The sequence below is a fragment of the Podarcis filfolensis genome (genome assembly GCF_964270895.1).
Source record: "Podarcis filfolensis genome assembly, chromosome: 11".
Taxonomy (NCBI): Eukaryota; Metazoa; Chordata; class Lepidosauria; order Squamata; family Lacertidae; genus Podarcis; species Podarcis filfolensis.
Genome location: NC_139613.1, coordinates 51,724,308 through 51,752,209, shown reverse-complemented (window position 1 = coordinate 51,752,209; position 27,902 = coordinate 51,724,308). Strand labels below are relative to the sequence as shown.

At 44.5% G+C, this 27,902-nt stretch overlaps 1 protein-coding gene across 2 annotated transcripts in view; it reads right to left on the bottom strand.

Annotated features, from left to right (window-relative positions):
* The window catches only part of SHC3 (SHC adaptor protein 3), a 52,513-nt gene that overhangs the window by 11,545 nt on the left and 13,066 nt on the right, over positions 1–27,902 (bottom strand). For both annotated transcript variants that reach the window (XM_083576860.1, XM_083576859.1), the window contains 7 exons: positions 13,319–13,389; positions 12,747–12,810; positions 10,197–10,316; positions 7,310–7,363; positions 4,641–4,692; positions 1,744–1,870; positions 726–882 (listed from right to left, as the gene is read on the bottom strand). In XM_083576860.1, coding sequence (XP_083432986.1) covers positions 726–882; positions 1,744–1,870; positions 4,641–4,692; positions 7,310–7,363; positions 10,197–10,316; positions 12,747–12,810; positions 13,319–13,389 — 645 coding nt within the window. The remainder of the gene's footprint in view (positions 1–725; positions 883–1,743; positions 1,871–4,640; positions 4,693–7,309; positions 7,364–10,196; positions 10,317–12,746; positions 12,811–13,318; positions 13,390–27,902) is intronic.

Below are 27,902 nucleotides of genomic sequence, written 5' to 3'. Positions count from 1 at the left end.
AGCACACCTTCCATATATGAACGTATACAGCATATCAAACATCCTCACATGGACATAACGTTTCACCACAGAGCACACTTATAAGATCCAATGCACATTGGACCAAATCACACTGATTTTATCTGAGATCTCAATTGTGCTGCTCACGCATTCTTTCTGCCAAAAGATTAAGTCCACGTGTAGATGTTCAGTGGCCTTGGAGATGGGACAGGCATTCCAGGTAGACATGAGGGGACAGTCTAATCCACTCTCCCACCAGACAAAGGAGAACAGTGGGGGTTGTTATTGACCAAACGGAACTGGGAGCCCTTAAACACAAAGAGAAGAGCTTCCCGGGTTGTGGTAGAGATTGCTCATACGCTTGCTGAGCAACAGTGCTCCTCATGTGGTGAAAGAGCAGGCGCACACTCCTCAAACACACATAGACCAGGTGAGGTGGAGGCCTATATACATCTAGACCCAATTTCCCTAAAAAGACAAAAAGAATAGATGGCACAAATCAAGACTATGGGCATCCGTGTGATGGGTCTGCCTTAAATATCCATCCACATGTTTTTGGTAGAGGTGAGGAGGACTGCCACCCAGTTGGGGTATGAACTGGCTCTTTCAACCGGTGCATCAACACCTTTTGCTTAAAAGATCCATGATAAGTTATCCTTTATACAGCTATTTTCAGTCCATTAAAACAACACCCAAGGGAACCAAGCTAGGATTCATTGGCCTACCTGAGTAGGATCTGAAACAGAGGGGAGCTTGGCTCTGATCCTTGCATCAACCAGGCCCCCAGTCGGAGGTATTTTGTTAGGAATGTTGTTGTAATATGGATGCTCTGCTGCTGCCTCAACATCTTCTTCCATCCAAAGTTCATCCAAACTTTGCATCCTGTCAGAAAGAAGCTGTTATTTTGCTCCTTCAATTTTTATTCAGTTGTCTATTTAATTGCCAACATCTAAAATGTGACAAATATATCCCTTAACAAATTCAGTTCCATTGTTATATAAACTATAGAATTCATCTTTGGACATAATCCAACAGTTTGAGGGATCTCTTGAATTGGCTCAACTGGTTCCCTGTTGACCAGCATATTATCAGATACAATAGTCCCTTGTATTAACTACTTTGCTGCAGTACAATCCAAGACTGGGAGTAAGGGGTCTTCCACACTTTTTTTTGTGTGTACTGATTTAATTCTACCAGGCCCAAGAGCTTTTCTTGTTGTTTTGTGGTTGTGCCTTTCAAAACTCCAATATTACCTGCTGAATCAGATCTTATCAGATGTGTGGAAAATTCAGAGGGAGGTTTTGCTTAACCGAGCTTCAATTCAGCAGGTATGATCGGAAGTTCGCAATGGGCAGCTGAAAGAACACTGTTACTGCTTTCTCTGTTACAGAGAACAAGGGTTTGAGGCTGGCACCCAAGTTCGCTACCTGAGCAGCCTCCTCCAACCTGATACCCCTCAGATGCTTTGGGCAAAAACAACAACCATCATTCTCTGACCATTGGACTCTGCTTGCTGGGACTGGTGGCCACATTCAACAAGATTTGGAAGACATCAAGTTGAGCGAGGCTGTTCCAGGGATGTAAACCTTATTCTGTTGCATGGGGCAGGTGTCACAATAATCTGTTGTGAGTATTTGCAGCCAGTTGTTCCCTCCTGCAAATGAACTCTCCTTTTATTTTAGCAGTCTTTGAAGGAAACAGCACTTCCACACAAAAATCAAAACTCTTGTTGTACTTGCTCACCTATCATGAAGAGCTGGGATCTTTGAGGGGCATTGCAAATATTGCTTAAAACGCAGTTCAAATGCTTGTCCTATACTGCTGATAATATCCTGGGCCAGGCCATCAGAGCACTCCAGGATATGACACGCTAAAGGAACGGGGAAACAAGAAAAGTATTTTAGAGTCTAAGCTTGAAGCTTGAAGAAATCAATGCTGTAGTAGTATTAGTAGTAGTAGTAGTAATTTAATATTTATACCCCGCCCATCTGACTGGGTTTCCCCAGACACTCTGGAGGGCTTCCAGCAAAATACATAAAGATTTTTAAAAAATTAAATACAAGTAGTTTTACACCTTTGTCCTTTGCTTAAAAAAGATAAACTTAAAACAATCTATGGCTATTTAAAAAAAACAACAAACTTTGGCAGAAGTAAAATTTAAAACCATAATTCTGATATATAGGACTTATTTTTAAAACAGATGTTTCCCATCCCCTACATACAAGGTTGCATTCAACACAGTCCTACTCAGAGTAGACCCACTGAAATTTGTGAGCCTAAGTTAATAATGCCTATTAACTGCAACAGGTGTGCTCTGAGCTGTGTACCACCCCAGGCGTCCCAAAAGTTTGCTTTTAAAAATATCACTGGCAGCTTCTATGTGCCTCCCTATCCTTTTCTAAAAAATAAGAGAATCTTTTAAAACACACACACACACACATACACACACTTAAAAATAAAATAGAAAATGAGTGTCCCCATGGCCTCTTGCTTTGATACCAAAATGGCTTTTCTTTTGTTTTCTTTTTCTTTTTAGTCACTCCAGACCACTCCAAAATTTAAAAGACAGCTACCAAGCTGTCCATCCCTCATGGAGAAGTAGACTAATGGCTCAGTCACTTTCCAACTTAATAGTTTATAACCTTCTATAGCAAACTTGTACATATTTCACTATTCCGCATCATCTAGGAGGCTACAAATCATTTTCTTCCTCCTTGGCGTTTTCTGATTAATTACTTCTAGTTAATATAGCTGCAAGAGAAGAGTCTCACAAAAACTCTAAGGAAGTGACTGAGCTAGCAACTCAAAAGATTGGTCAAACTGAGAAACATTCATTAAGTTAAACCTTGTCCGCAGCACCATATAAATGTCCTGAGTTTAGTGGGGCACCTTATGGATGCAAACTGAGCAGCTGCCTAGCCTTTCAGGTGAATTTCTATGCAGGAACTGAGATTCAAATCAAATCCCCACTCAGCCCAGCGGATGGCTTTGACCAAGTCATCGACTCACTGCCAGACCTACTTCCTAAGGTTCAGAATGCAACTTTGAGGACCAAACTAGACATAGGAATATACTGTAGGAAGTTGCCTTTTACCAAGTTGGACCATTGGTCAGGCTATCTCAGTATGGTCTTCTGAACTTGGGACCTTCTGAAATGGAAATGGATTGATTCAAAAGGGGTGGGTGGGAAGGTTTCTGCTCTCTGTGGAAACCACATGCAGCTAGCCTTTTAAGCCTCACTGCCAGGCTGGGCAAGGCAACAGCCAATGGCCAACCATCCAATGAGGCACCACCCTCCAAGTGGGGCCTCCGATTGGCCCACTGAAATTTGCCCTCTTTGGTGGGAAGACTGCCCCTCACTATCACTGGCCGAGGGGAATTCCCCAGCAGCAGCCGGAGAGCAAGCATGCTCTAGCTGCCAGGGCGAAGGCGAAACGCAAGGGGGCCACAACTGTGCCCCCCGCCCCCATAAATGTGGCGAGCGGCCATTATCTACTGCTGAACTACAGCCCTTCCCCAAGACAATAGAGATCTGTGTTCATCCCACCTCTTAACATTTTGGCAAACAGAAATTGTGTAAGGGGCCATTTGGATCGGGACCACTGTCATGGGTAGTTAACACTTTACTCCAGTATTGTGCCTGCCTATGCATGGTTTTCTTCTAACTGGTGGGAATAGTGTGGGATGTAATCCACTGGGAGCAGTCAACTACAACATTCCTTGTTTTCCTAGAGTGGACATGCAGGGAAATCTTTGGTCCAGCCAGTTGAAACTTCCTGTTCCTTCTGGCTGGAGCATCCTTCCTTTTGCATGTGATAGAAGGTGGGTGTGACCTAACCTGTCCAGGTAACAAAAGGACGAGTCATGCAGCAACTCTCTTTCTTCCATCTTCCTTTCATTGTGTGAACTGCTGGACTGCTAGCCTGCAGTCACTGGGATTATTCCCCCATATGGGGTAGATCCGCATGTACATATTTGTAACTAAGTCTGCCTTCAGGGATCCAACTGTGAACTGATGTAAGTAAACTTCTTTTATTGACTTTGAATTAGATTGTGGTGTCTTTATTCTTTTAAGAGGGATTCAAGGGAACTTACCATGAACGTACAATTCAATCTGAGACAGACTGAATTGTACAATAGTGAGAGGCTCACACGAGTCTGCAACCAGCTATCTGTTGTGCATGTAGAAGGTGAATGTAGCTCTGGTAAGTAAAGGAACTTGCTAGCGCAAGTTAGGAAGGATATTAATAAACAATATATCCTCTACTGCCACCCTGAACATTCCCACTAATAGGAGCTCCAGGAAAGGCGCGTGTGTGTTTTCCATTTGTAGAAGTGGCAGTTAGGAGAAAAGACTGGCCACCCCAGTCTCCAAACCCTGGAGCTGCTGTTTTCCATAATTTTAAGAAACAGGAAATCCCATCTCAGAGCTCTGACATCTCATCTGATTTGGCAACTGAGCTCTTTGGAGGCAAGGCGGGATGCGAATGTAAGAAATAACAGAATAAATTTTGAATATGGTGTGTGATACCGTTAGTGGAAGGGAAGCCATTATCAATAGAACACAGTGCCTTAATGAGAATCTGAGCAGCGTACGTTTTCAAAAAGAAGAGGAGATTGAATGTTAAGCAGTACTTTACCTCTGCGATTCACAGGGTCCTTAGCTACATAGGCAACATAGTCTGTTGTATCCTGTTGGCAGAGGGAGGGGAGATGGGGGGGGGCAGGGAGACAAACATCTACCATGAATATCATGTGAGTTTTCATTTTATGCTGCAACAAAGGTGCGCTGCTTTTCATCTGAGTGTTTGCAACTGGTTGCCTGTGCTTGGATACCATGGTGACGAGTGTGTTATAAATATCATCCAGATAGAGAGATTAGATTCTAAAGTAGATACATTAAGGCAGGAAGACAGAGAGAACCTCTTGCACAGAAAACCCTGCAAAATAATAGAGCGTGTCCTTGGTATAAAACCATCGATTTGAAGGCTATAATACCATTAAAAACTGGGCCATCTTTTCCAGTATCTATCGAAAGGTACCCAAATTACAATTAAAATGGCATGCTGTATATTGAGGAGGTACAATTTTCTTAAAGCAACAAACCATTTTTGTTGTTACATCTGAAATGAGCCAATATTTTATAAGTGGGGAAATGTAATATCCGCCCCCCCCCCCATCCCAGTGCTTTTGTAAACTGTGAGTGGGATTTCAGGAGTGTTGTATCAATGGGATATTAGTCGAGAGAATACCACATGTTCCTGCTGAGGAACATTGCAACTCTTTTTTTTCTTCTGTGCTCCAACACAATCTGTACCACACTGAGGTGTGTTTGTAGGTCTTCAGTATTTAAGCTAAAAAGCACAAATCCAGAAGTTGGTGGTAAGAGAATATGCAAGAGATGAGTTTCAATTTATAATATAAGTTTATAAAAAGGTGGGGGGGGAGCAGAGGAGGAAGAAAAGGGAGAGGTAACTACAAATGAATATGGGCACAGCTCACAAACACAACAATAATTCACACATTTGAGTCATCACTAGGGTCGGGGAGACGGGAGCTGTGGCCCTGCAAATGTTGTTGGAGTATCACTCCCATAATTCCTGACCATTGGCCATGTTGGTTGAGCTGATCTGGTGGGTGACGGGTTCCCTAACTCTGGCTAAGGTCATACCATCAATAAGCGAAGATGTTTGTGTGATCAATCACAGATAAATCACAGCTAAAAATATAAGGTGAGCCTGGTGGATCAGGCCAATAGTCTGCTCAGCAGCCTGTTCTGACAGTGGCCAATCAGACGCCTGTGAGAAACACACAAGCAGGATTCAAGCACAACAACGCTCTCCCCTTCTGTCGTTTCCAGCAACTGGTATTCAGAAAGTAACAACAACAACAACATTATACAGTCATACCTCGGGTTGAAGTAACTTCAGGATGAATATGGCAAAGTTTTTATCAGTGGTTGCAAGAACCAATGATCCCCATAGTCTGAACAAAACACTTGTTTAACCTGGAGGTAGGCCGTATGAATTGTGTATTGCTTTGTAACGATTTGTTGGGTTTCTGGACCGTAATAAAGATTGTTGTTGTTGTTGAATATTTTTGGGTTGCGCTCCATGGCGACCTGGAAGTAACGGAGCACGTTACTTCCGGGTTTCGCCGCTCATGCATGCGCAGACGCTCAAAATGATGTCATGCACATACACGGAAGTGGCGAAACGCAGCACGCACAGACGCGTGTTACGTTCGCTTCAGGATGCGAACAGGGCTCCGGAACAGATCCCGTTCGCATCCAGAGGTACCACTTTATATTTGTTTGTTTGTTTATATACCCCGTCCATCAGGCTGGGTTTCCCCAGCCACACTGTGTGGCTCCCAACGGATTAAAAACAGAATAAAACATCAAACATTAAAACTTCCCTAAACAGGGCTGCCTTCAGATGTCTTCTAAAAGTCAGATAGTTGTTTATTTCCTTGACATCTGATGGGAGGGCATTCCACAGGGCAGGCGCCACTACCGAGAAGGCCCTCTGCCTGGTTACCCCTGTAACCTCACTTCTTGCAGTGAGGGAACTGCCAGAAGGCCCTCGGAGCTGGACCTCAGTGTCCGGGCAAAATGATTGCTGCCTCCAGTTGTGAATGCACAGCATACTTGGATGGAACTTTGATAACATCTGCTTTCAAGTCATGCAAAACTTTTCAAAGCGGACAGTTCATGCATTTAACTGAGAGTCACCGTAGTGAGAGATGCATGTGTAAATTTAGCCCTGTGTGACAACAATCCTTTGAACTGGGCCTCCCCTCCACCCATCTCTTGCTTGCCACTAGGCAACTCACGTTCCGAAAATTCAGTAGGCAGTGGCATTTCAGGAGCTGACACTTGGGTTACAAATAGAGGTTAAATAACTGTAGAGGCTAGAAACACCTCTGCCCACAGCAGAAATTGCTCATTATACAGTCATTTAGTGTTCAGACCGCTATGCTATTGATAATATGGGGTTTCTTCCTTTTTTCTTTCTTTTTAAGCATGAAGTTATTTTCACAACATATTGGCTTCATTTCATTTTTTCTGTAACACCTCTGAGAGTACCTTCATATATCACAGGAGTGTTCGTGTTAAACTGAATGATGATGCCTTGTTTTCAATTTCCAGAGCTTTCACTTAGAACTTAATGGCAAAGGTCTAATTAGCAATATTTCCTGAACAAGTTAAGCGATCAGTTGCAGCACAGTACCCTTACATCAGTACCACAGTATGATTTCATCAGTTCCAAAATGAGAAAGATTCTAAATAAATGAATCAAGTGCTTACCACATCGACTCCAGATGCAAAGGAAATAGACTGCATATGATGGTTTGCTATAATCTGTAAAGGGTTCGGGAAAAGATTAGCATGAGCGTGAGATGCAGTCAGACTTTCCAGAGTCACATTCGCATCATATGTTTAAAGCACATGGCTTCCCCCAAAGAATTCTGGGAAGTGTAGTTTACCCTCTCCCTAGAGAGACACAGTTCTATGCAGCTGTAGCAAACTACAGTTTCCTGGTACAGATAGGTAGCCGTGTTAGTCTGCTGTAGTCAAAACAAAATAAAAAAAATCCTTCCAGTAGCACCTTAAAGGTAAAGGAACCCCTGACCATTAGGTCCAGTCGTGGACGACTCTGGGGTTGTGGCACTCATCTCACTTTATTGGCCGAGGGAGCCGGCGTACAGCTTCAGGGTCATGTGGCCAGCATGACTAAGCCGCTTCTGAAGAACCAGAGCAGCGCACGGAAACACTGTTTATCTTCCCACTGGAGTGGTACCTATTTATCTACTTGCACTTTGACATGCTTTCGAACTGCTAGGTTGGCAGGAGCAGGGACCAAGCAACAGGAGCTCACACCGTCATGGGGATTTGCACCACCGACCTTCTGATCGGCAAGTCTTAGGCTCTGTGGTTTAACCCACAGCGCCACCCGCGTCCCTAGTAGCACCTTAGAGACCAGCTAAGTTTGTTATTGGTATGAGCTTTCGTGTGCTTTCACACTTCTTCAGATATCTGAAGAAGTGTATCTGAAGAAGTGTGCATGGACACAAAAGCTCACACCAATAACAAACTTGTTGTTGTTTAGTCCTTTAGTCGTGTCCGACTCTTCGTGACCCCATGGACCAGAGCACGCCAGGCACTCCTGTCTTCCACTGCCTCCCGCAGTTTGGTCAAACTCATGCTGGTAGCTTCTATGACACTGTCCAACCACCTCGTCCTCTGTTGTCCCCTTCTCCTTGCGCCCTCCATCTTTCCCAACATCAGGGTCTTTTCCAGGGAGTCTTCTCTTCTCAAGAGGTGGCCAAAGTATTGGGGCCTCAGCTTCAGGATCTATAACAAACTTAGTTGGTCTCTAAGGTGCTACTGGAAGGAATTTTTTTGATTTTGTTTTAACTACAGTTTTCAGGGTTGGTTTGGGGGCAACCATGAGCTTGAAACGTCCTCGAAAGCCTAAAAACAGAAACAATAACATCGAAAACAAATGTGCAAAGTCGTGCGTCTCCAAACCTTCTGTGACAGCATGCCCAGATGGCAACTCCCCAGGATCTCAGAGCGGCACTCAGATGCTAAACCCAAAGTCCTAGAGTCTTGCAAAGGGGGCTGGCTTTTGGTGTCATCACAGTATGACTCTTGCCCCACGGATCCTGCAGCCCACGGATCCTGCCTTAGGCAGAGTGGGCAGGCAAGGACAAGTGGGAGCACAGCACAGAGTCACCCGTTTGTGCAGATTGTGGGAAGCCATTTGCAATGAATGCGCATCCACCAAACCCCATCTGAAACTTCCATCTGGGTGCCCTTTGAGTCAGAATACCCTACACATACTGCCAAATTGAAGAAGCATACATGTTTCACCGTGGCTGGAGAAGGTGGCAAGAAGGGATAAGGAAATACACCTACAGCTGCCTTATACCATCTTAGATAGCATAGATAGCATAGAGTTCTGCAGTGCAGACATTGGTCCAGAATTTCTGCCACTAATTGGCAGCTGCTCTCCAGGGCTTTATACAGGAGTCTTTTCCATCCTTACCTAGAGAGGTTGGGAATTAAATCTTTTGCATGCAAAGAATGTGCCCCACCATGGAGCTAAACGGTTAAGGTAAAGGGACCCCTGACCATTAGGTCCAGTCGTGTCCGACTGTGGGGTTGCAGCGCTCACCTGCTTTATTGGCTGAGGGAGCCAGTGTACAGCTTCCGGGTCATGTGGCCAGCATGACTAAGCCGCTTCTGGCAAACCAGAGCAGCGCACGGAAACGCCGTTTACCTTCCCGCCGGAGTGGTAGCTATTTATCTACTTGCACTTTGACATCCTTTCGAACTGCTAGGTTGGCAGGAGCAGGGACCAAGCAACGGGAGCTCACCCTGTCACAGGGATTCGAACCGCCGACCTTCTGATCGGCAAGTCCTAGGCTCTGTGGTTTAACCCACAGCGTCACCCACGTCCCAGACCCACCCCCTTTTTATGGTACTTTTATCCTAGGGAAAAGAGAGAGAGACCCGTTTGCTTACTTTGTAGTCCCATTTTAGTAGGAAAATAGGAAGTTGTCTTATATTACCCAGACCGTTGGTCCATCTAGCTGTCAGGCAGCAGAGGATCGAACCCCCATGGCAGGTCAGCGGTTCGAATCCCTGTGACAGAATGAGCTCCCATTGCTCTGTCCCAGTTCCTGCCAACCTAGCAGTTCGAAAGGACACCAGTGCCAGTAGATAAATAGGTACCACTGTGGTGGGAAGGTGAATGGCGTTTCTGTGCACTCCGGCTTCTGTCATGGTGTCCCATTGCACCAGAAGTGGTTTAGTCATGCTGGCCCCAAGACCCAGAAAGCTGTCTGTGGACAAACGCCGGCTCCCTCAGCCTGAAGTGAAATGAGCGCCACACCCCATAGTTGTAGCCATGGACGACCTAATCCTCCATGGGTTTGTCATCCAAGTTGGTGGTCATCCCTCCCTTTCTTTGGAGCAAATCCCGCACTTTAACATGTGCTGTGTGACGAAAGTACTTATTTTTGTCTGCCCTGAATTTTCCAGCATTCAGCTACTCAGACATACCAGCAAATGCTAGTTATAACAAATGAGTACAGGACCACTAAGCACAGAAATAATCTGGCAGCTAGCAAGGAACAAGCGCCATGGAACTATTCAAAGCAGCAAGCAGGAATTAGAGCATACAGACCTGTCTGGAATCAGGTGTCATCAGGTTTAAGCTGGTGGTAGAGATATTCAGAGTAATGCTCATTCCCGCGAACTGAAGGTTGCTCTTACCCAAGATACTAGAGAGGGCTTTACTTGGCGGCTGTGAAAGCAAAAATCACACATCTCAGTACTCTACGAGTATCTGGTGACACCTGACTCCACGCTGCATAAACAGGGAGCCTCTGGGGTTTATTTGTCAAGAGTGTGACATTTTAATCAACGTTCTGCGGCTACTTTTATCCGAAGTTAGTAAGAAAGAAGTCGTGTGTCGATTCACAAGGAAGGGACAGTGCTACGAGGAGAGAGAGAAAATGCAGGTTGTTTCCATATAGATAAGGAAAATATAGTGATCTAAAGTGGTTGGTGTCATACCAGGGAGACCTGGATTCAAATTCCCCTAAAAACCCTACTGGATAACCTTGCTTCAGTCACCATCTCCCGGCCTTCCCTACCTCACAGGGCTGTTCTGAGGATGAAATGGGAGTGAGGAACCATGTACAGTGGTACCTCGGGTTAAGAACTTAATTCGTTCTGGTGGTCCGTTCTTAACCTGAAACTGTTCTTAACCTGAGGTACCACTTTAGCTAATGAGGGCTGCCACCGCCACACAATTTCTGTTCTCATCCTGAAGCAAAGTTCTTAACCTGAGGTACTATTTCTGGGTTAGCGGAGTCTGTAACCTGAAGCATCTGTAACCTGAACCATCTGTAACCTGAGGTACCACTGTACACCATTCTGAGCTCCTTGGGAGAATGGATTGCATATTAAACGAATGTAATAAGGAGATAAAGAGAACCAAGAGGAATGAGATGAACATGTGGAGCGATGTCCAATTACCTCAAAGTCACGACAAGTGTCAGAAGAGCTTTTCTGTAACAGCAGAAAACTAAAATCTATTAACTATAGAAATGCTGAAACATTTGCAGTTATATCTGCTCACGAAAGCCACTTTAAATCACTCCATCTAACTCACAGAGTTGAGTAATAAACCATTTGTGTGGATTCTCCACACAGTTGGGACAATTTGGGGCCACAAGCCCTTCCTTTAGGGTTTGCAAGCGTGGAGGAAAGTGTTGTTTTATTTCATTCAGGAAAAATGCTGTTAGACAAGTACAGTGGTACCTTGGGTTACATACGCTTCAGGTTACATATACTTCAGGTTACAGACTCCGCTAACCCAGAAATAGTCCCAGGGTTAGTGGAGTCTGTAACCTGTAGCGTATGTAACCTGAAGCGTATGTAACCCGAGGTACCACTGTAATAGTAAGAGGCTCACACGAGCCTGCTACAAGCTATCTGCTGTGCATGTAAGAAAGGGGAATGTAACTGCTACATGAAGGAACTTGATAGTGCAAGTTAGGAAGGATATTAATAAACAATGTATCCTCTCCTGCCACCCTGAACATTCCCACAAAAATTTTTGCACCCAGAGCAGTCGCCCCAGTGGCTCCCCCCTACCCATTGTTCATGTATGATATCAGCGAACCATCTCACTCAAATACGTTATTTAGGAAAGTGCCAGTGGAAGAATCTCTGTTGACCTCAATAGGAGCGTCACTATTTGTATGTGCACGTGTGTTGCGTGGCAAGTCCCCTCCCCCATGTGAAATGAAGACACAGGACACATTATTTAAGGTTAATGGGCATAAAAAGGCCACAACTTTATTGATTGCAGAATTGAAAGGTATTGGCCTTAGGCATTGGCTCCTATCGACTACCCGGCATGGAAGGGTTATCCACAAGCCGTGGGAGTCCTGTTGAAGTACGCCAACTAGGATCCCACGGGTGTCACCGCTCGGGGGCGTGCCAGAGGCCCTTACCTCCCTAGGTTTCGGACAAGGCAACGCCCCCCGGAGTCCTCTACCGGACTACCCTTTTCATTGGGGGAAGGTGATGGCGCTTCCTTCCCCCCATTCATTTGCATAACAATTCAACCCCCTGCCAATGCCTAACCGCCAATACTGCGAAAGTTGTGACGTTTGCTACGAGATAGGTGAAAAAACCAAAAGGCTAGAAGTGCGCCAAATTGGAAAAATTCCTACCAGGCCCCTTGCGGCGACCAACCGGAGTCCATAGCAAGGTCATGGCTAGCTAAGCCTAAAGGGTGGGTGGGATGGGAAAAAACCGCTCAGCTGGAAAGGGGAAAGAGGGCGGTCCCCGGGCATGCCTGGCCTTAAATAGGCTAGGCCCCGCCTCCCCAGCCCGTCGATTGGCGGGCAGGGTCGAAGGCACGCCCGGGGATTCCCTGTTCTCGCGGGGGCAAAAGGCCAGCCCCCGCGTGTGTGGGAGGGGTTAACCCGCAACCCCCTCTCTTCCCTAAGCTCAGAAATGGCTTTGTGATTTTGGTACACAGGTAAAGGATTAACTGCCTTTGCCATGGGCACAATACTGCTCAGTTCCTCCCATGGGAGCAATTCAAAGGACAAAAATTGTACGTGTAAAATGCATACATGGACTTAATGTCGCATCCCGTTTGGTCCCAAGATGAGAGAATATGATCACATTGACCAAACAGACACAAGGCAAATACCTTTCTTTTTTTAAAGGCTCCTTTGGCTGCCGGCACAGCATCGCAAACAAGGCTGATCGCTTCCCTGGAGAGACAGAAAAGAACATTGGGTAGCAAATGGTTTCATGGTGCCAGAAGCATACAGTTTGGTTTCTCATGATGACATTCAAGTAATGATCTGCTGGAAAGTCTGCATATGGACTAAAGCACCCCGATGCTCATAGCAAACCAAAGTTTGCATTTGAAATATTACACTATTTGATGGTCTCATAGGCTGTATCGAGTATGTTAAAAGTAAGAAAAGCAGGGCAACCAATCTTGCTAATTTTCTTAGGGAATTGTGAAGTTTTAGCATATTCAGAGCTAACCCACAGCTGAGGCAGAGTGAAGCAGTTACCTCAGGTGGTAGAACCATAAGAGGCAGCCCCCTGCCCATCCCACAGCAATGCTCTGCTTTTATTCAGGTGTTAATAAGGAAAAGAAACACACATATTCTTTTCTGCTTTTGTTCTTCCTCAGATTGTACGTACTTATGCAAGGTAGTTGAAAAGATAGGTGTGGAAAAGTATTTGCAGTACATCATCTCATATTACCTTGTAATCTGTGTTCTAGTATTGAAGTCAAGGGATCTCATGGAACGCAAGACTTCTATACATCCCAAATACTACGGGAAGGAGAAGAAAATGGTAAATAAGCATAAGTGAGAAAGCTTTATAACAGGCATTTTAAAATGCAAAATAAAAGTACAAATCATTTCCTCCCACAAGTGCACACAAACAGATGGAGAATGGGGCACACATAGGAATTTATATAGCTTTATTTATGCATGTTCTTATACTGTATGTCTCATTTTCACCAAACAAGAGTCCCCACACAAACTGATAAAACAAATAAAAGTAAAGTATAGTATAATAGTCCCCACAAAATGAAGAATATTAAATAATAATAATAATAATAGAAGGGAAGAAAATCACAGCCCTTTATTGACGCAGAAACTGTTCCCACCCACCAGATTCTTACATGGATGCACGGCTGTTAATGGGCAATGGAGGCCCTTCCCCACTTGACACAGTGAGATCAAGTTGCGTGATTTACAAAAAGCAAAACATCTCTTTGGAGGGGTGAAGAAGAGTGAGCCATTGGATCAATTTATTTGTGCAGGGGAATCATTTTCAAAAGGAACAGCTTTTGACAATGGTATCCAACCTCCCAAAATATCAACACCTCTTGCGATGGCTTGACCCCTTTCTGTTTTAACAGTACAAATTCTACAAACACCCTCCGTATCTCCTCAGAATCATTTCTCCTGCATATTCCCCATCTTACCTTAATGGCACATGTTAATTTATCATTAGTAGCTATATCCCACACCTCTTTATACCATTCTTCCATTTTATATGCTGCTTGCCCCTTCCACTTCCTGGCTATAATAATCTGTGCAGCTGTCAATAAATTTGTGAGCAAGTCCTTCATAGCCTGCGAACCTTCCACCCCATTGTAAATTGATAATAATGCTACCTCTGGATTTTTTGTCAGCTTTAAACCAGTGAGACAATGGAACTTGTTAAATTGTGGGTGAACATATCAGACGACACAGCAATTCTTCAAACAGCTGTTGTTTATTCACAGGCCAGAACAGAACTGGGCTGAAGGGTTCAGCCAACCTACTTATACAGTGGTACCTCGGGTTAAGTACTTAATTCGTTCCGGAGGTCCATTCTTAACCTGAAACTGTTCTTAACCTGAAGCACCACTTTAGCTAATGGGGCCTCCTGCTGCCACCGTGCCGCCGGAGCACAATTTCTGTTCTCATCCTAAAGCAAAGTTTTTAAACCGAGGTACTATTTTTTATATATATATATAAATTTTTATTAATTTTCCAACATATATTAAAACACAATACAAATGACAATACATAAACAAACAGACATAAAAACACGTATAATTTCATAACCTCCTTTCCTTAAACCTTGTTTCAACGACTTCCCCATACCTCCCTTTTCTGCATCCCTGTTTTAAACCTTTCCAGCAACCCCTAATTTCAATTACTTATAATTCACTTTCTTTAATCTTTTTTCTCTTACCCAATTATTTATCGCTGCAATTCTGTTTTACATTACCCATGACATTTTAGCACTCATTAATTTTACAACAGTTCTTAAGATAAACTTTAAATTTCTTCCAATCTTCTTCCACCGTCTCTTTTCCTTGGTCACGGATTCTGCCAGTCATCTCGGCCAGTCCCATATAGTCTATCACCTTCGTCTGCCACTCTTCCAGCGTGGGTAGTTCTTGTGTCTTCCAATACTTTGCTATAACCCGAGGTACTATTTCTGGGTTAGCGGAGTCTGTAACCTGAAGCGTATGTAACCCGAGGTACTACTGTATAGAGCTCAACTACAAGGCAACAGTAACAACTGTCTGTAACTATCCAATCACTGAACGTCACTTTCAATTCCTTGTTTGCATATGTGGACCTGAGTGAAAACTATCTACAGTATCCCCCTGCTGGCCCAGGGTGAGAACTTCAATACACAACACAACTGTTCTTTTGTTGTTTGCATAAGACATGCTAGAAACCTCTGGCTCACGCCATTCTGTTCTATGTTCCTAAGGAGTCCTTGGATTCCCCACTTTCCTTCAGGATTCATTTCCAACTTTACACCAGATACTCAATGAAAAGTAACTGAGGGTGGACACCAGCCCCACTGAAAGCTGTCGGTGCAGTGGATCTAAACACTTTTCACACGCTGTGCCTGCATTAGGCTCAGACTATAAACAATGAGTGTGTGCACATTCACCCAAATCTGGTTAAGCAAGAACTCAATTAAGTAGAGAGCTGGGAATTGGATTGTTGAAGCAGAGGAGGCACAGAGGTGAGGAGCTCAACACCCCTCTGCAACGTCCCTCCTCGCAGCTTCTCTCTCCTCCAAGTTCACTGTGTGTTATGTACTAAGCCTGGATCCCAGAATAATAGGCAAGTAGGATCCTAGAATGCAACAACTGATTGGCCTGCAGGAAAAGACCAATCAGGCTCCAGGAGGGAAGCAGAATCAGCCAATCAGACGGAACTCATTGTGTAAATAATGTACAGTGGTACCTCGGGTTAAGTACTTAATTCGTTCCAGAGGTCCGTTCTTAACCTGAAACTGTTCTTAACCTGAAGCACCACTTTAGCTAATGGGGCCTCCTGCTGCCACTGCGCCACCGGAGCACCTGAAGCAAAGTTCTTAACCCGAACTAATATTTCTGGGTTAGCAGAGTCTGTAACCTGAAGCGTCTGTAACCTGAAGCATATGTAACCTGAGGTACCACCTGTATATAAAAGCCTGAGGTTTTGGGTGCAATTCAATCACTGTTTTACAAGCTGCAATGAAGAGCATGAAATCACTACAAGACTCCGAGTATATTTCACTGTGGCACCAAGAAGCCAGCGAGGAAAGCACTAGCTTCTGGGCACTTAGAAGCAATCGTGGAGAATCAGCATCCCGCTTGACCTTTTGCTGTAGAAATTTGACTGCAGATCCTGCCGTATGCGCAGAACACAGATCTACCCCCATCACATGCAGTCGGAGTTTTGAACTCTCTAAATACGCCCTTCACCGCTCAGCCCTGCAAAATGCTACGCAGCAGATCTATACGGGAGGTAGTGTAATGCAGGGGTGAGACCACCCAACTCTCTCGCACACATTCTTGCATGCACAAACACACAGAGAACACACACACACAGACAGAGAGAGAGAGAGAGAGAGAGAGAGACAGACAGACAGACAGACAGACAGACAGACAGACAGTCCTCCATCTTCAGCTGATCCATTTGGGAAGGAGGAGTATCGCCTTCTCTGCACACATCAGACAATTGACTCACTGATCGGGAAGAGGGCAATTTGCACCCCTACCAAGGCACCAGATTCTGCCCAACCAGTGCAGTATCTACTTAAGCCCCCCCCTGCCCACTCCCACCCTGTTTTTATCTGCTACTGCCAAAATTGTTTGGTCCTTGGAGTAGGGTTACCAGACGTCCCTGTTTCCTGGGGACAGTCCCCGGATTTGCGAATAAGTCCCTGGACAAATTCCATCCCCGGAATGTCCCCGGATTTCATCTAATGTCCCCGGGAAACGCAGCAGCGGCAGTCTCAGCAGCCCGGAGCAATTGGCTCTGGCTTGCTTCAGGAGCTGCTCAGAAGTCCCCATATGGTGGTGGTGCAGGGGCTCGAAGATGCAGCTTCTGGGCTGCCTCCACCTTCCCTGGCCCCAGCAACTAAGCTGTGAAGGGAGGCTCATGCTGCCTATCAGAGCAGCCTCCCAACTCCTATTTGCATGCAAGCAAGAGCGGGGTGGGGATCTCTCAGCTGTGAAGGGAGGCTTCACGCTGCCTATCAGAGCTTGCGTGCAAGCAGGAGGGGGCAGGGATCTCTCAGGCAACGGAAGTAGGGATGGGATTGGGGCTGTTCCGATGGGAAGGGAGGCATTGTGCTACCCGAGCCTCACCGCCGCCACCACCGTTCTCGGCTCTCCTTCTCCGCCTTCCATGCCTGATCCACCATGCACCGCTTCCGCTTCCCCACCACCACCACCAAAGAACCAACAGGCTCATGCAGAAAGGAGATAGAAGCCTCAGAGGAAGGGGAAACATGGTGATTGAGGTCAAGGCGGCGGCTGCCCCTCTGCCATCGCCATCGCTGCATTTATTTATTTATTTATTTATTTAAAGGGTCCCCGGATTCATTGGAAAAAATCTGGTAACCTTACCTTAGAGGCCAGATAAATTTGCAGCAGGGGGCTATGAACAGATCAGGCCTATGAACTGGGAGTTGCAACCCCTAATCAATCACCCACCAATGTGGATGAGATATCAATTCCTCTTAAAGGAGGGAGCGCATTGCGATCGGATCTCCAAGCACCCCCACCTCCCAGCGAGGGCAGGGCTATGCCCTGCTCCACTCCGGTTCATAGCTGTCAATGTTTCCCTTTTTTAAAGGGAAATTCCCTTATTCCAAATAGGATTCCTCGCAAGAAAAGGGAAAAGTCGTTTCGCGTTCAGTTGGACCCTAAAGCCAATGGCTTGGCTTGGGGTGTGTGACTGAGAAACAATATTTAAGCCCTGTGCATTGTTTGCTGGTTCTCTTTGCCTTCGCACAGCGGACCACCCACCCACCCACCCTTTATTTAGGTCTGTCTGGCCTTGCTATGGACTTGTTGGCCGCCTGTTTTGCAATGGGGGCCTGGGAGGAATTTTTCCGTCTGGCAAATTGGCAGGGCCATTTGGTTTTCGCCTACCACCGTAGCAATCGTTACAACTTTGTAAGGTTTGGTGGTTAAGCATTGGATCAGCAATGGTGGGGAGGGGAGGTGCGGCCATCACCTGCCCCTCCAAGCTCAAGAGTATTCCATTAAAGGAATCTAGGGGTTGGCCTAAGGGGCTAGGGCCATACCAGGACCCCACGGGGGCACCGGGGGTGAGCGCCAGTCAGGACCCTCTTATCAGATTCCCCTTTTATCAGATTCCCCGCAATGCGGGTGGGAATCTGATATACCGTATTTTTTGCTCTATAAGACTCACTTTTTCCCTCCTAAAAAGTAAGGGGAAATGTGTGTGCATCTTATGGAGCAAATGCAGGCTGCACAGCTATCACAGAAGCCAGAACAGCAAGAGGGATTGCTGCTTTCACTGCACAGCGATCCCTCTTGCTGTTCTGGCTTCTGAGATTCAGAATATTTTTTTCCTTGTTTTCCTCCTCCAAAAACTAGGTGCGTCTTGTGGTCTGGTGTGTCTTATAGAGCGAAAAATACGGTAGTTTGGATTATTCCAATGCCTAAGTCAATACCACTCACATTTTGTATTCAATAAAGTTGTGGCCTAAATTTTGCCCAACAACTTAAACTAAAATCCTGTGTCACTGTGTTTCATTTGGGGGGGTCTCGAATCGCAACGATATAAAAGAAAGGGACAGCCACCTGACATTGCATAAATTACAACTGCTGGAAGGCCAGCAAACAGAAACAGGACTCAGGAATGGGTCAGGAACTTCTCGGCCACTTTTCCCCTGCAATTCATCTTAAATATTACCCATATAACCTTTGCTAAGAGTCCCCCGGTCCCTATCACCCACCCAGCAGATGCTGAAATGGCAGTTTAAATGAAGTATAAAAAATAAAGGTGCTGCAATGTGACCTTAGAAATATTTCATGAACAAAAATGTAATACCCCATACCCTCAAGATTCTACGCAACGTCTGGTCAGAGGTATACATTTTGATGATGCGAGCAGCCAGTGGCGTAGCGTGGGTTGTCAGCACCCGGGGCAAGGCAAGTAATTTGCGCCCCCTAACCCTAACCCCCAGATGTTGCGCCCGGTGCAGCCGGCCCCCCCTGCACCCCCCACGCTACGCCACTGCGAGCAGCAAAGTCATCTGCATTTAATCCTGGCGCAGAAAATCCCTGAAAACGCTGGTTGACAGCCAGCCCTCTATTAACTATTCTAAAAATAGGCCTGCAAAATTAGAAATTTCTTACTTAGGGAGATTTGAATTCATGGCTGTCTGCATACAATCTGTCTCAGCATCGCATTGTAATAGTTTTAGCTAGGAAAGAGGAGCCTTCCTTCGAAAACTTGCCAAGATTTATTCATGTTGAACTGATTACTTGTACAGCAATGTGATAACACAGAAATGGCTTCATTAAAAAAAAAAATCCAGGGTGTTAATTGCACATGAGGGAAAGATATGAATATGTGTGTTTTCAGATATATTCATGTGTGAAAGAAGATCTCTTAATATGCAGTTCCCATATCTGAATTATGTTCTAATGGGTGAGATTTGAGCACCGGAGAATGACAAGCAGTCATAGAGATTTAAGGCTGCAATTTAATCTAATTCTTCAATCTCAGGAGGGCGTGGATGACGAACAAGAGAAAGGCATTAAACCTTTAATAGTTAACAGAATAGCTGGTGGGCTATGCATTTGCTTTGTAAAGGAAACTGTACTATTAATCTGCCATTTAAGAAATATAAAAACAAGAGCTCTGCGGTTGTTGTTTTGTTGTTTAGTCGTTTAGTCGTGTCCGACTCTTCGTGACCCCATGGACCAGAGCACGCCAGGCACTCCTGTCCTTCACCGCCTCCCGCAGTTTGGCCAGACCCATGTTTGTAGCTTCGAGAACACTATCCAACCATCTCATCCTCTGTCGTCCCCTTCTCCTTGTGCCCTCCATCTTTCCCAGCATCAGGGTCTTTTCCAGGGAGTCTTCTCTTCTCATGAGGTGACCAAAGTATTGGAGCCTCAACTTCACGATCTGTCCTTCCAGTGAGCACTCAGGGCTGATTTCCTTAAGAATGGATAGGTTTGATCTCCAGCACCATAATTCAAAAGCATCAATTCTTCGGCGATCAGCCTTCTTTATGGTCCAGCTCTCACTTCCATACATCACTACTGGGAAAACCATGGCTTTAACTATGCGGACCTTTGTTGGTAAGGTGATGTCTCTGCTTTTTAAGATGCTGTCTAGGTTTGCCATCACCTTTCTCCCAAGGAGCAGGCGTCTTTTAATTTCGTGACTGCTGTCACCATCTGCAGTGATCATGGAGCCCAAGAAAGTAAAATCTCTCACTGCCTCCATTTCTTCCCCTTCTATTTGCCAGGAGGTGATGGGACCAGAGGCCATGATCTTTGTTTTTTTTGATGTTGAGCTTCAGACCATATTTTGCGCTCTCCTCTTTCACCCTCATTAAAAGGTTCTTTAATTCCTCCTCACTTTCTGCCATCAAGGTTGTGTCATCTGCATATCTGAGGTTGTTGATGTTTCTTCCGGCGATCTTAATTCCGGCTTGGGAATCATCCAGCCCAGCCTTTCGCATGATGAATTCTGCTTATAAGTTAAATAAGCAGGGAGACAATATACAGCCTTGCCGTACTCCTTTCCCAATTTTGAACCAATCAGTTGTTCCATATCCAGTTCTAACTGTAGCATCTTGTCCCACATAGAGATTTCTCAGGAGACAGATGAGGTGATCAGGCACTCCCATTTCTTTAAGAACTTGCCATAGTTTGCTGTGGTCAACACAGTCAAAGGCTTTTGCATAGTCAATGAAGCAGAAGTAGATGTCTTTCTGGAACTCTCTAGCTTTCTCCATAATCCAGCGCATGTTTGCAATTTGGTCTCTGGTTCCTCTGCCTCTTCTAAATCCAGCTTGCACTTCTGGGAGTTCTCGGTCCACATACTGCTTAAGCCTGCCTTGTAGAATTTTAAGCATAACCTTGCTAGCATGTGAAATGAGTGCAATTGTGCAGTAGTTGGAGCATTCTTTAGCACTGCCCTTCTTTGGGATTGGGATGTAGACTGATCTTCTCCAATCCTCTGGCCACTGCTGAGTTTTCCAAATTTGCTGGCATATTGAGTGTAGCACCTTAACAGCATCATCTTTTAAAATTTTAAATAGTTCAGCTGGAATATCATCACTTCCACTGGCCTTGTTATTAGCAATGCTTTCTAAGGCCCATTTGACTTCACTCTCCAGGATGTCTGGCTCAAGGTCAGCAACCACACTACCTGGGGTATACGAGACATCCATTTCTTTCTGGTATAGTTCCTCTGTGTATTCTTGCCACCTCTTCTTGATGTCTTCTGCTTCTGTTAGGTCCTTTCCACTTTTGTCTTTTATTATGGAAATCTTTGTATGAAATGTTCCTTTCATATCTCCAATTTTCTTGAACAGATCTCTGATTTTTCCCATCCTATTGTTTTCCTCTATTTCTTTGCATTGCTCGTTTAAGAAGGCCTTCTTCTCTCCTTGCTATTTTTTGGAAATCTGCATTCAATTTCCTGTATCTTTCACTATCTCCCTCGCATTTTGCTTGCCTTCTCTCCCCCACTATTTGTAAGGCCTTGTTGGACAGCCACTTTGCTTTCTTGGATTTCCTTTTCATTGGGATGGTTTTAGTTGCTGCCTCCTGTATAATGTTACGAGCCTCCATCCATAGTTCTTCAGGCACTCTGTCCACCAAATCTAAATCCTTAAACCTGTTCCTCACTTCCACTGTGTATTCATAAGGAATTTGACTTAGATTGTGTCTTATCGGCCCAGTGGTTTTTCCTACTTTCTTCAGTTTAAGCTTGAATTTTGCTATAAGAAGCTGATGATCTGAGCCACAGTCAGCTCCAGGTCTTGTTTTTGCTGACTGTATAGAGCTTCTCCATCTTTGGCTGCAGAGAATATAATCAATCTGATTTCGATGCTGCCCATCTGGTGATGTCCATGTGTAGAGTCGTCTCTTGTGTTGTTGGAAAAGAGTGTTTGTGATGACCAGCTTGTTCTCTTGGCAAAACTCTATTAACCTTTGCCCTGCTTCATTTTGAACTCCAAGGCCAAACTTGCCAGTTGTTCCTTTTATCTCTTGACTCCCTACTTTAGCATTCCAATCCCCTATAATGAGAAGAACATCCTTCTTTGGTGTCATTTCTATAAGGTGTTGTAAGTCTTCATAGAATTGCTCAATTTCAGTTTCTTCAGCACCAGTGGTTGGTGCATAAACTTGGATTACTGTGATGTTAAAAGGTCTGCCTTGGATTCGTATCGAGATCATTCTATCATTTTTGAGATTGCATCCCAGTACAGCTTTTGCCACTCTTTTGTTGACTATGAGGGCCACTCCATTTCTTTTACGGGATTCTTGCCCACAGTAGTAGATGTGATGGTCATCCGAACTGAATTCGCCCATTCCCGTCCATTTTAGTTCACTGATGCCCAGGATGTCAATATTTATTCTTGCCATCTCATTTTTGACCACATCCAACTTACCCAGGTTCATGGTTCTTACATTCCAGGTTCCTATGCAATATTTTTCTTTACAGCATTGGACTTTCCTTTCGCTTCCAGGCATATCCGCAACTGAGCGTCCTTTCGGCTTTGGCCCAGCCGCTTCATCAACTCTGAATCTACTTGTACTTGTCCTCCGCTCTTCCTCAGTAGCATGTTGGACGCCTTCCGACCTGAGGGGCTCATCTTCCAGCGTCATAACTTTTATGTGCCTGTTGTCTTTGTCCATGGAGTTTTCTTGGCAGGGATACTGGAGTGGCTTGCCGGTTCCTGCTCCAGGTGAATCACGTTTGGTCAAAACTCTCCACTATGACCTGTCCATCTTGGGTGGCCCTGCACAGCATAGCTCATAGCTTCTCTGAGTTATTCAAGCCCCTTCGCTACGGCAAGGCAGTGATCCATGAAGGGGAGCTCTGCGGTAAAAAGTCTCAAAACCATATCCACCTTGGACGCTCACTGCAGCTTCTCACCAGTTCCCTAGCTCTGTGGAGGGGAGAAATTTAGTTGCCATCTTGCGCTTCTTCTACTAAGAGTGTTCTCAGCATATACTGTGAACTTCCTAGGTCACACTGAGCAGTCTCGTTCTGATAGGATTGCCAGAGGCAACCCTAACTTCTGGACATATTGATTTACTAAGCTGAAGTGGAAAGTCCTCTGTAGTCGCTGTAGAACGTTACTTGCCCAAAAATAGAAAGAAGAAGAAGGGACAGAAGAACTTATGAAATATGCAGAAATGGCAAAACGTACTGGAAAAATAAGAAATCAAGATAACAAACTTTTTATAAACGAATGGAAATGGTTTATGGAATATCTACAAATAAACTGTAAATAGATAAGAACATTGGCAGTTTTATAAGAGTATCTACTTAAAGCAGATGAAAAAATGAGTAAAGTCAATTTGGAATATGCAGAAAATATAAAAAAAACCAATTCAAGGAACAGCAGAGAGAGGGGGAAGGAAGCTGAGCTTTGAAATGATTGTAAAATTATTGAGATGTATAAAACTGAAAATCATAAATAAATTAATAATAATAAAATGAAGTGGGAAGTCCTACAGGTTTCCTTGCAGGATCAGTGTTCATCAGGCATGCATGTTTTTGCAATGTCCATATGATGCCATTGACTTCAAAATGCCAGCCCAAATTCCACCCTTTCCTGTTTAATCTGGATTCACCCTTCCAAGCTGGGGATTCAATAAATATTTTTTTAAAAAAATGCTGCCAATAACTTATTTGCAGTATCTCAAATTAAGCCCCCCTATGGAAGCCCTCTTCATCTTCAGAGAAGAAAAAGCAAATGGTCTAGATGACCTGTTTATCGAGCGTTGGTTCTGATTTAACTGGAAGGAGGGTGAAGTATTTATTGTGCATTTATGATGATTTGTTTGCAGAGAAGTCAGAGAGCAAGTGTTATCCGACATTTTCCAGTGTATTTTCCCATCACTTTCCTTATCGCCAAAAACCTAATCTTCTTAGGAAGTGGGTTTGCTGCATAATACCTCCTGATCAGCTGGAATTCCACAGCTGGAATTTGCTGGTACTGTATGTGATTGAATTCTACCGCAAAACAGAGAGTGTCTAAAAACACCCATAGACTGTGTCCATTGCCATTAGGTAAAGGTAAAGGGACCCCTGACCATTAGGTCCAGTCGTGACCGACTCTGGGGTTGCGGCGCTCATCTCGCTTTATTGGCCAAGGGAGCCAGCGTACAGCTTCCGGGTCATGTGGCCAGCATGACTAAGCTGCTTCTGGCGAACCAGAGCAGCGCACAGAAACGCTGTTTACCTTCCCGCCAGAGTGGTACCTATTTATCTACTTGTACTTTGACGTGCTTTCGAACTGCTAGGTTGGCAGGAGCAGGGACCGAGCAACAGGAGCTCAATTCAATTTTCAGAAGCAAGATGCACATTAAGCTCACGGTTTCTTTGCCACCTCATTTTAAACGAGCCGAGAATACTTGAACAAAAAAAAATACCGTCCTTTAGGTTATGGGGGGAATATTTTGCCAAAAGCAATTCTTTAAATGAAAACTGGGAGGCTTGCTGTAAGCTGCTAAATTTTAGCAAATCAATTCAGACAGATAATAAGAAAAGCAAGGTTGGCCCATTAAAGTTTATATTTGTTCATTTCCTGAGCCATAGATAGCACTCACTATAATACATCAAACTGCAATGCACAAGTTAATCAATGTAATACGTGGTTTGCACAAACATATTGTGTTAGTGCATACATCACTCCTTCTAATAGTGAACTCAGACAGTGAGCGCAGAGAGGGTTGCAAGCCCAAAGGTGGCTTCTGTAAGGTTACCAGATTTTTTTCAATGAATCCGGGGACACTTTTCAACTTCCTACTAAATAGATGGATTTTGTCAGGGGACTGATTCGTAAATATGGGGACTGTCCCCAGGAAACAGGGACGTCTGGAAACTACTGAGAAACAAGAGTGGGGTGTGGGTTCACATTAAACAGCTAAAAGACCAAAAACAGCAAGACTTAATAACACTCAGCATATAAATAAAACCAATAGTTTTTAAAGTAAACATAAAAAAATAGAATTACATGTCTGAGTAGGCTTGGGACTGCAGAGGTGGGAGAGGAGGGTTAAACTATCCCCTCCATCCACTGTTTTTTTCCAATCAAAGTGCTCCCCTAAAGCTGCTATTTGCCCCAGAAGCAGCAGAGAGGACACAAATAGGTGTCATATGTTTTGTTCAATGTGGCAAATAACAGCTGAGGCAGGAGCAGAGGTTATTATAGGAAATTTTGCAGGGGAAAAGGTTAAAACTAAGCGACCTGAATCAGGCCTGCTTTGAACGCTATTAACACTCTCTGAAGTACTAATAAACAATGATTATTCTGTTCCTACATAAAACACATCGGAAGGTGTATACTGTAGGTGTAAGGGAGCAATTGTAGAAATTCAGTATTTAATATTGTTCTTAATGCGGGGGGCGCGCTGTGGTCTAAACCACAGAGCCTAGGGCCTGCTGATCAGAAGGTTGGCGGTTCGAATCCCCGTGAGTGGGTGAGCTCCCGTTGTTCGGTCCCTGCTCCTGCCCACCTAGCTGTTCGAAAGCACATAAAAGTGCAAGTAGATAAATAGGTACTGCTCTGGCGGGAAGGTAAATGGCATTTCCATGCGCTGCTCTGGTTCGCCAGAAGCGGCTTTGTCATGCTGGCCACATGACCCGGAAGCTGTCTGCGGACAAACGCCGGCTCCCTCATCCAGTAAAGCGAGATGACAGCGCAACCCCAGAGTCGTCCGCGACTGGACCTAATGGTCAGGGGTACCTTTACCTTTAACAGTATTAAAGTAATATTAATATAGTGTTCAGTACTATAATATCTCATGAAAGAGTGATCAAAGGAAGAAACAAAACAAGATTTTTGTGGCACCTTAAAAGCCTATATATATATATATATATATATATATATATATATATATATACAGTATATCATATGGTGTAACCTTTTGTGGACTGGAGTCCAATTCATCAGATGGAGTGGACTCTGGCTCGTGCAGACTTATGCCATAATAAATTTGTCAGCCTTTAAGGTGCCAAAAGACTGTTGTCATTGCTGCAACAAACTGGCATGGCTTCCCATCTGGAAATTGTTCTAATGAATCAATACCTCTCTAATGGCCATTTCTCATTATAGACTGTACTTGAATATGTGCCCTGTCCTGGATTTAAAAAGAAAGGGAGGAAGCAAAAGAGATGGGGTGGAAAATTCTAAAAACATAAAGCACCATCCTGCAGGAATTTCCCTCCATAAATCCCCATTAAACTGGAAAACGGAATAGCAATTGTTTATTGTTACGTACTTTACTGTTCAAAAGCCAACAAGAATGTTATGCTTTGGCTGTAGTGTCAACTCAGAAAAACAGCAACTGCTACAATCAAATGACACGGCATTGAAATGTTTTCAGATTAGATTAATTTTTTGTCTACTGTTCTTCTTGTAATTGTTTATATTAGGGTTTTCGGTACTGTGATACAATGTAAAAACAAACAAACCAAAAACAGATACAGTCATACCTCGGATTACAGATGCTTTAGGTTGCATTTTTTTGAGTTACGGACCCACCAAAACCTGGAAGTACCAGAACGGGTTACTTCCGGGTCTCGGTGGTCGCGCATGTGCATAAGCACTAAATTGTGCTTTTCACATGCGCATAAGCGCCGAATCGCAACCCGCGCATGCGCAGATGTGGCTCTGCGGGTTGCGAACACTGAGGGTTGTGAACATGCCTCCCGCACGGATCACATTCACAACCCGAGCGTCCACTGCATAAAGTAGGACAAAAAAAACAAATAAGTACTGGAAAGAGGATTACGCACAAATATTGAGACAATTGACTCATGTGGAAAATACATATATATCATTGGATAGGAATGAGAGGATGAAAAATGTGAAGAAGGAAGCAGAAAATCAAGTAGGAATGTCTTATAGCTTAAACTACAATGGTACCTCGGGTTACAAACTTAATTCATTCTGGAGTCCGTTCTTAACCCAAAACCATTCTTAACCTGAGGCGCGCGATTTCTGTTCTCATCCTGGGGCAAAGTTTGTAACCCAAGGTACTATTTCTGGGTTAGCGGAGTCTGTAAGCTGAAGCATCTGTAAGCTGAAGCGTCTGTAACCCGAGGTACCACTGTATATGCTTTTACTCTTCTCCTGTGAGGTCATCTAATTACATCAACTTGCCAGCTGAGTCCCAAAGCTATGAACATCGTTCTGCCCCTGAAACATCTACGTAGGACCGGTCACAATGGTCTCACCATGGACCCAATACCACAGTTCCTAGTTTATCACTGGATCTGTTACTGACACCTTGTTCCTGCCCTGATGCAGTTGCACCAACATCCTGCAAACTCTTTAAAACAGGTGCCCAGTAAAGAGGTAACGCATTGGCAGACCCCTATCGGATTTTGTTGCATGGCATCAGAAGCCATTTCAGCGCAGCAAACATTGATGCAACGATTTCCCCTCTGTTGCTTATCAAGGACATTTAGGGGCAACGCTTGTGGTAAACTGGGCTTGGAGGACAAATGGTACTCTTTAATGGATGAGTTCAATTCCAGAAATGACTTCTTTAAAAAAAAAATCAATCCCCACAGTGCACACATTTTGATTCCCTGCCTCCCCCAGTGCATTAGAGCTTTTTTTCTTTTTTGTTGGCATTTTGCAATGCTTCTGATCAACCCTTTGTCTGTTTGGTTCTTTTAAATAAATATAGCTTTTAACTAATTGGGTCATTGCTCAGATCGCTGCTCCAGGGAGCACAGTCCGGCGGCTCAAGAGCACAGCCCAGCACTGATGCCACGTCAAATCCGTATCCAGCCTTGGAATCACAGGG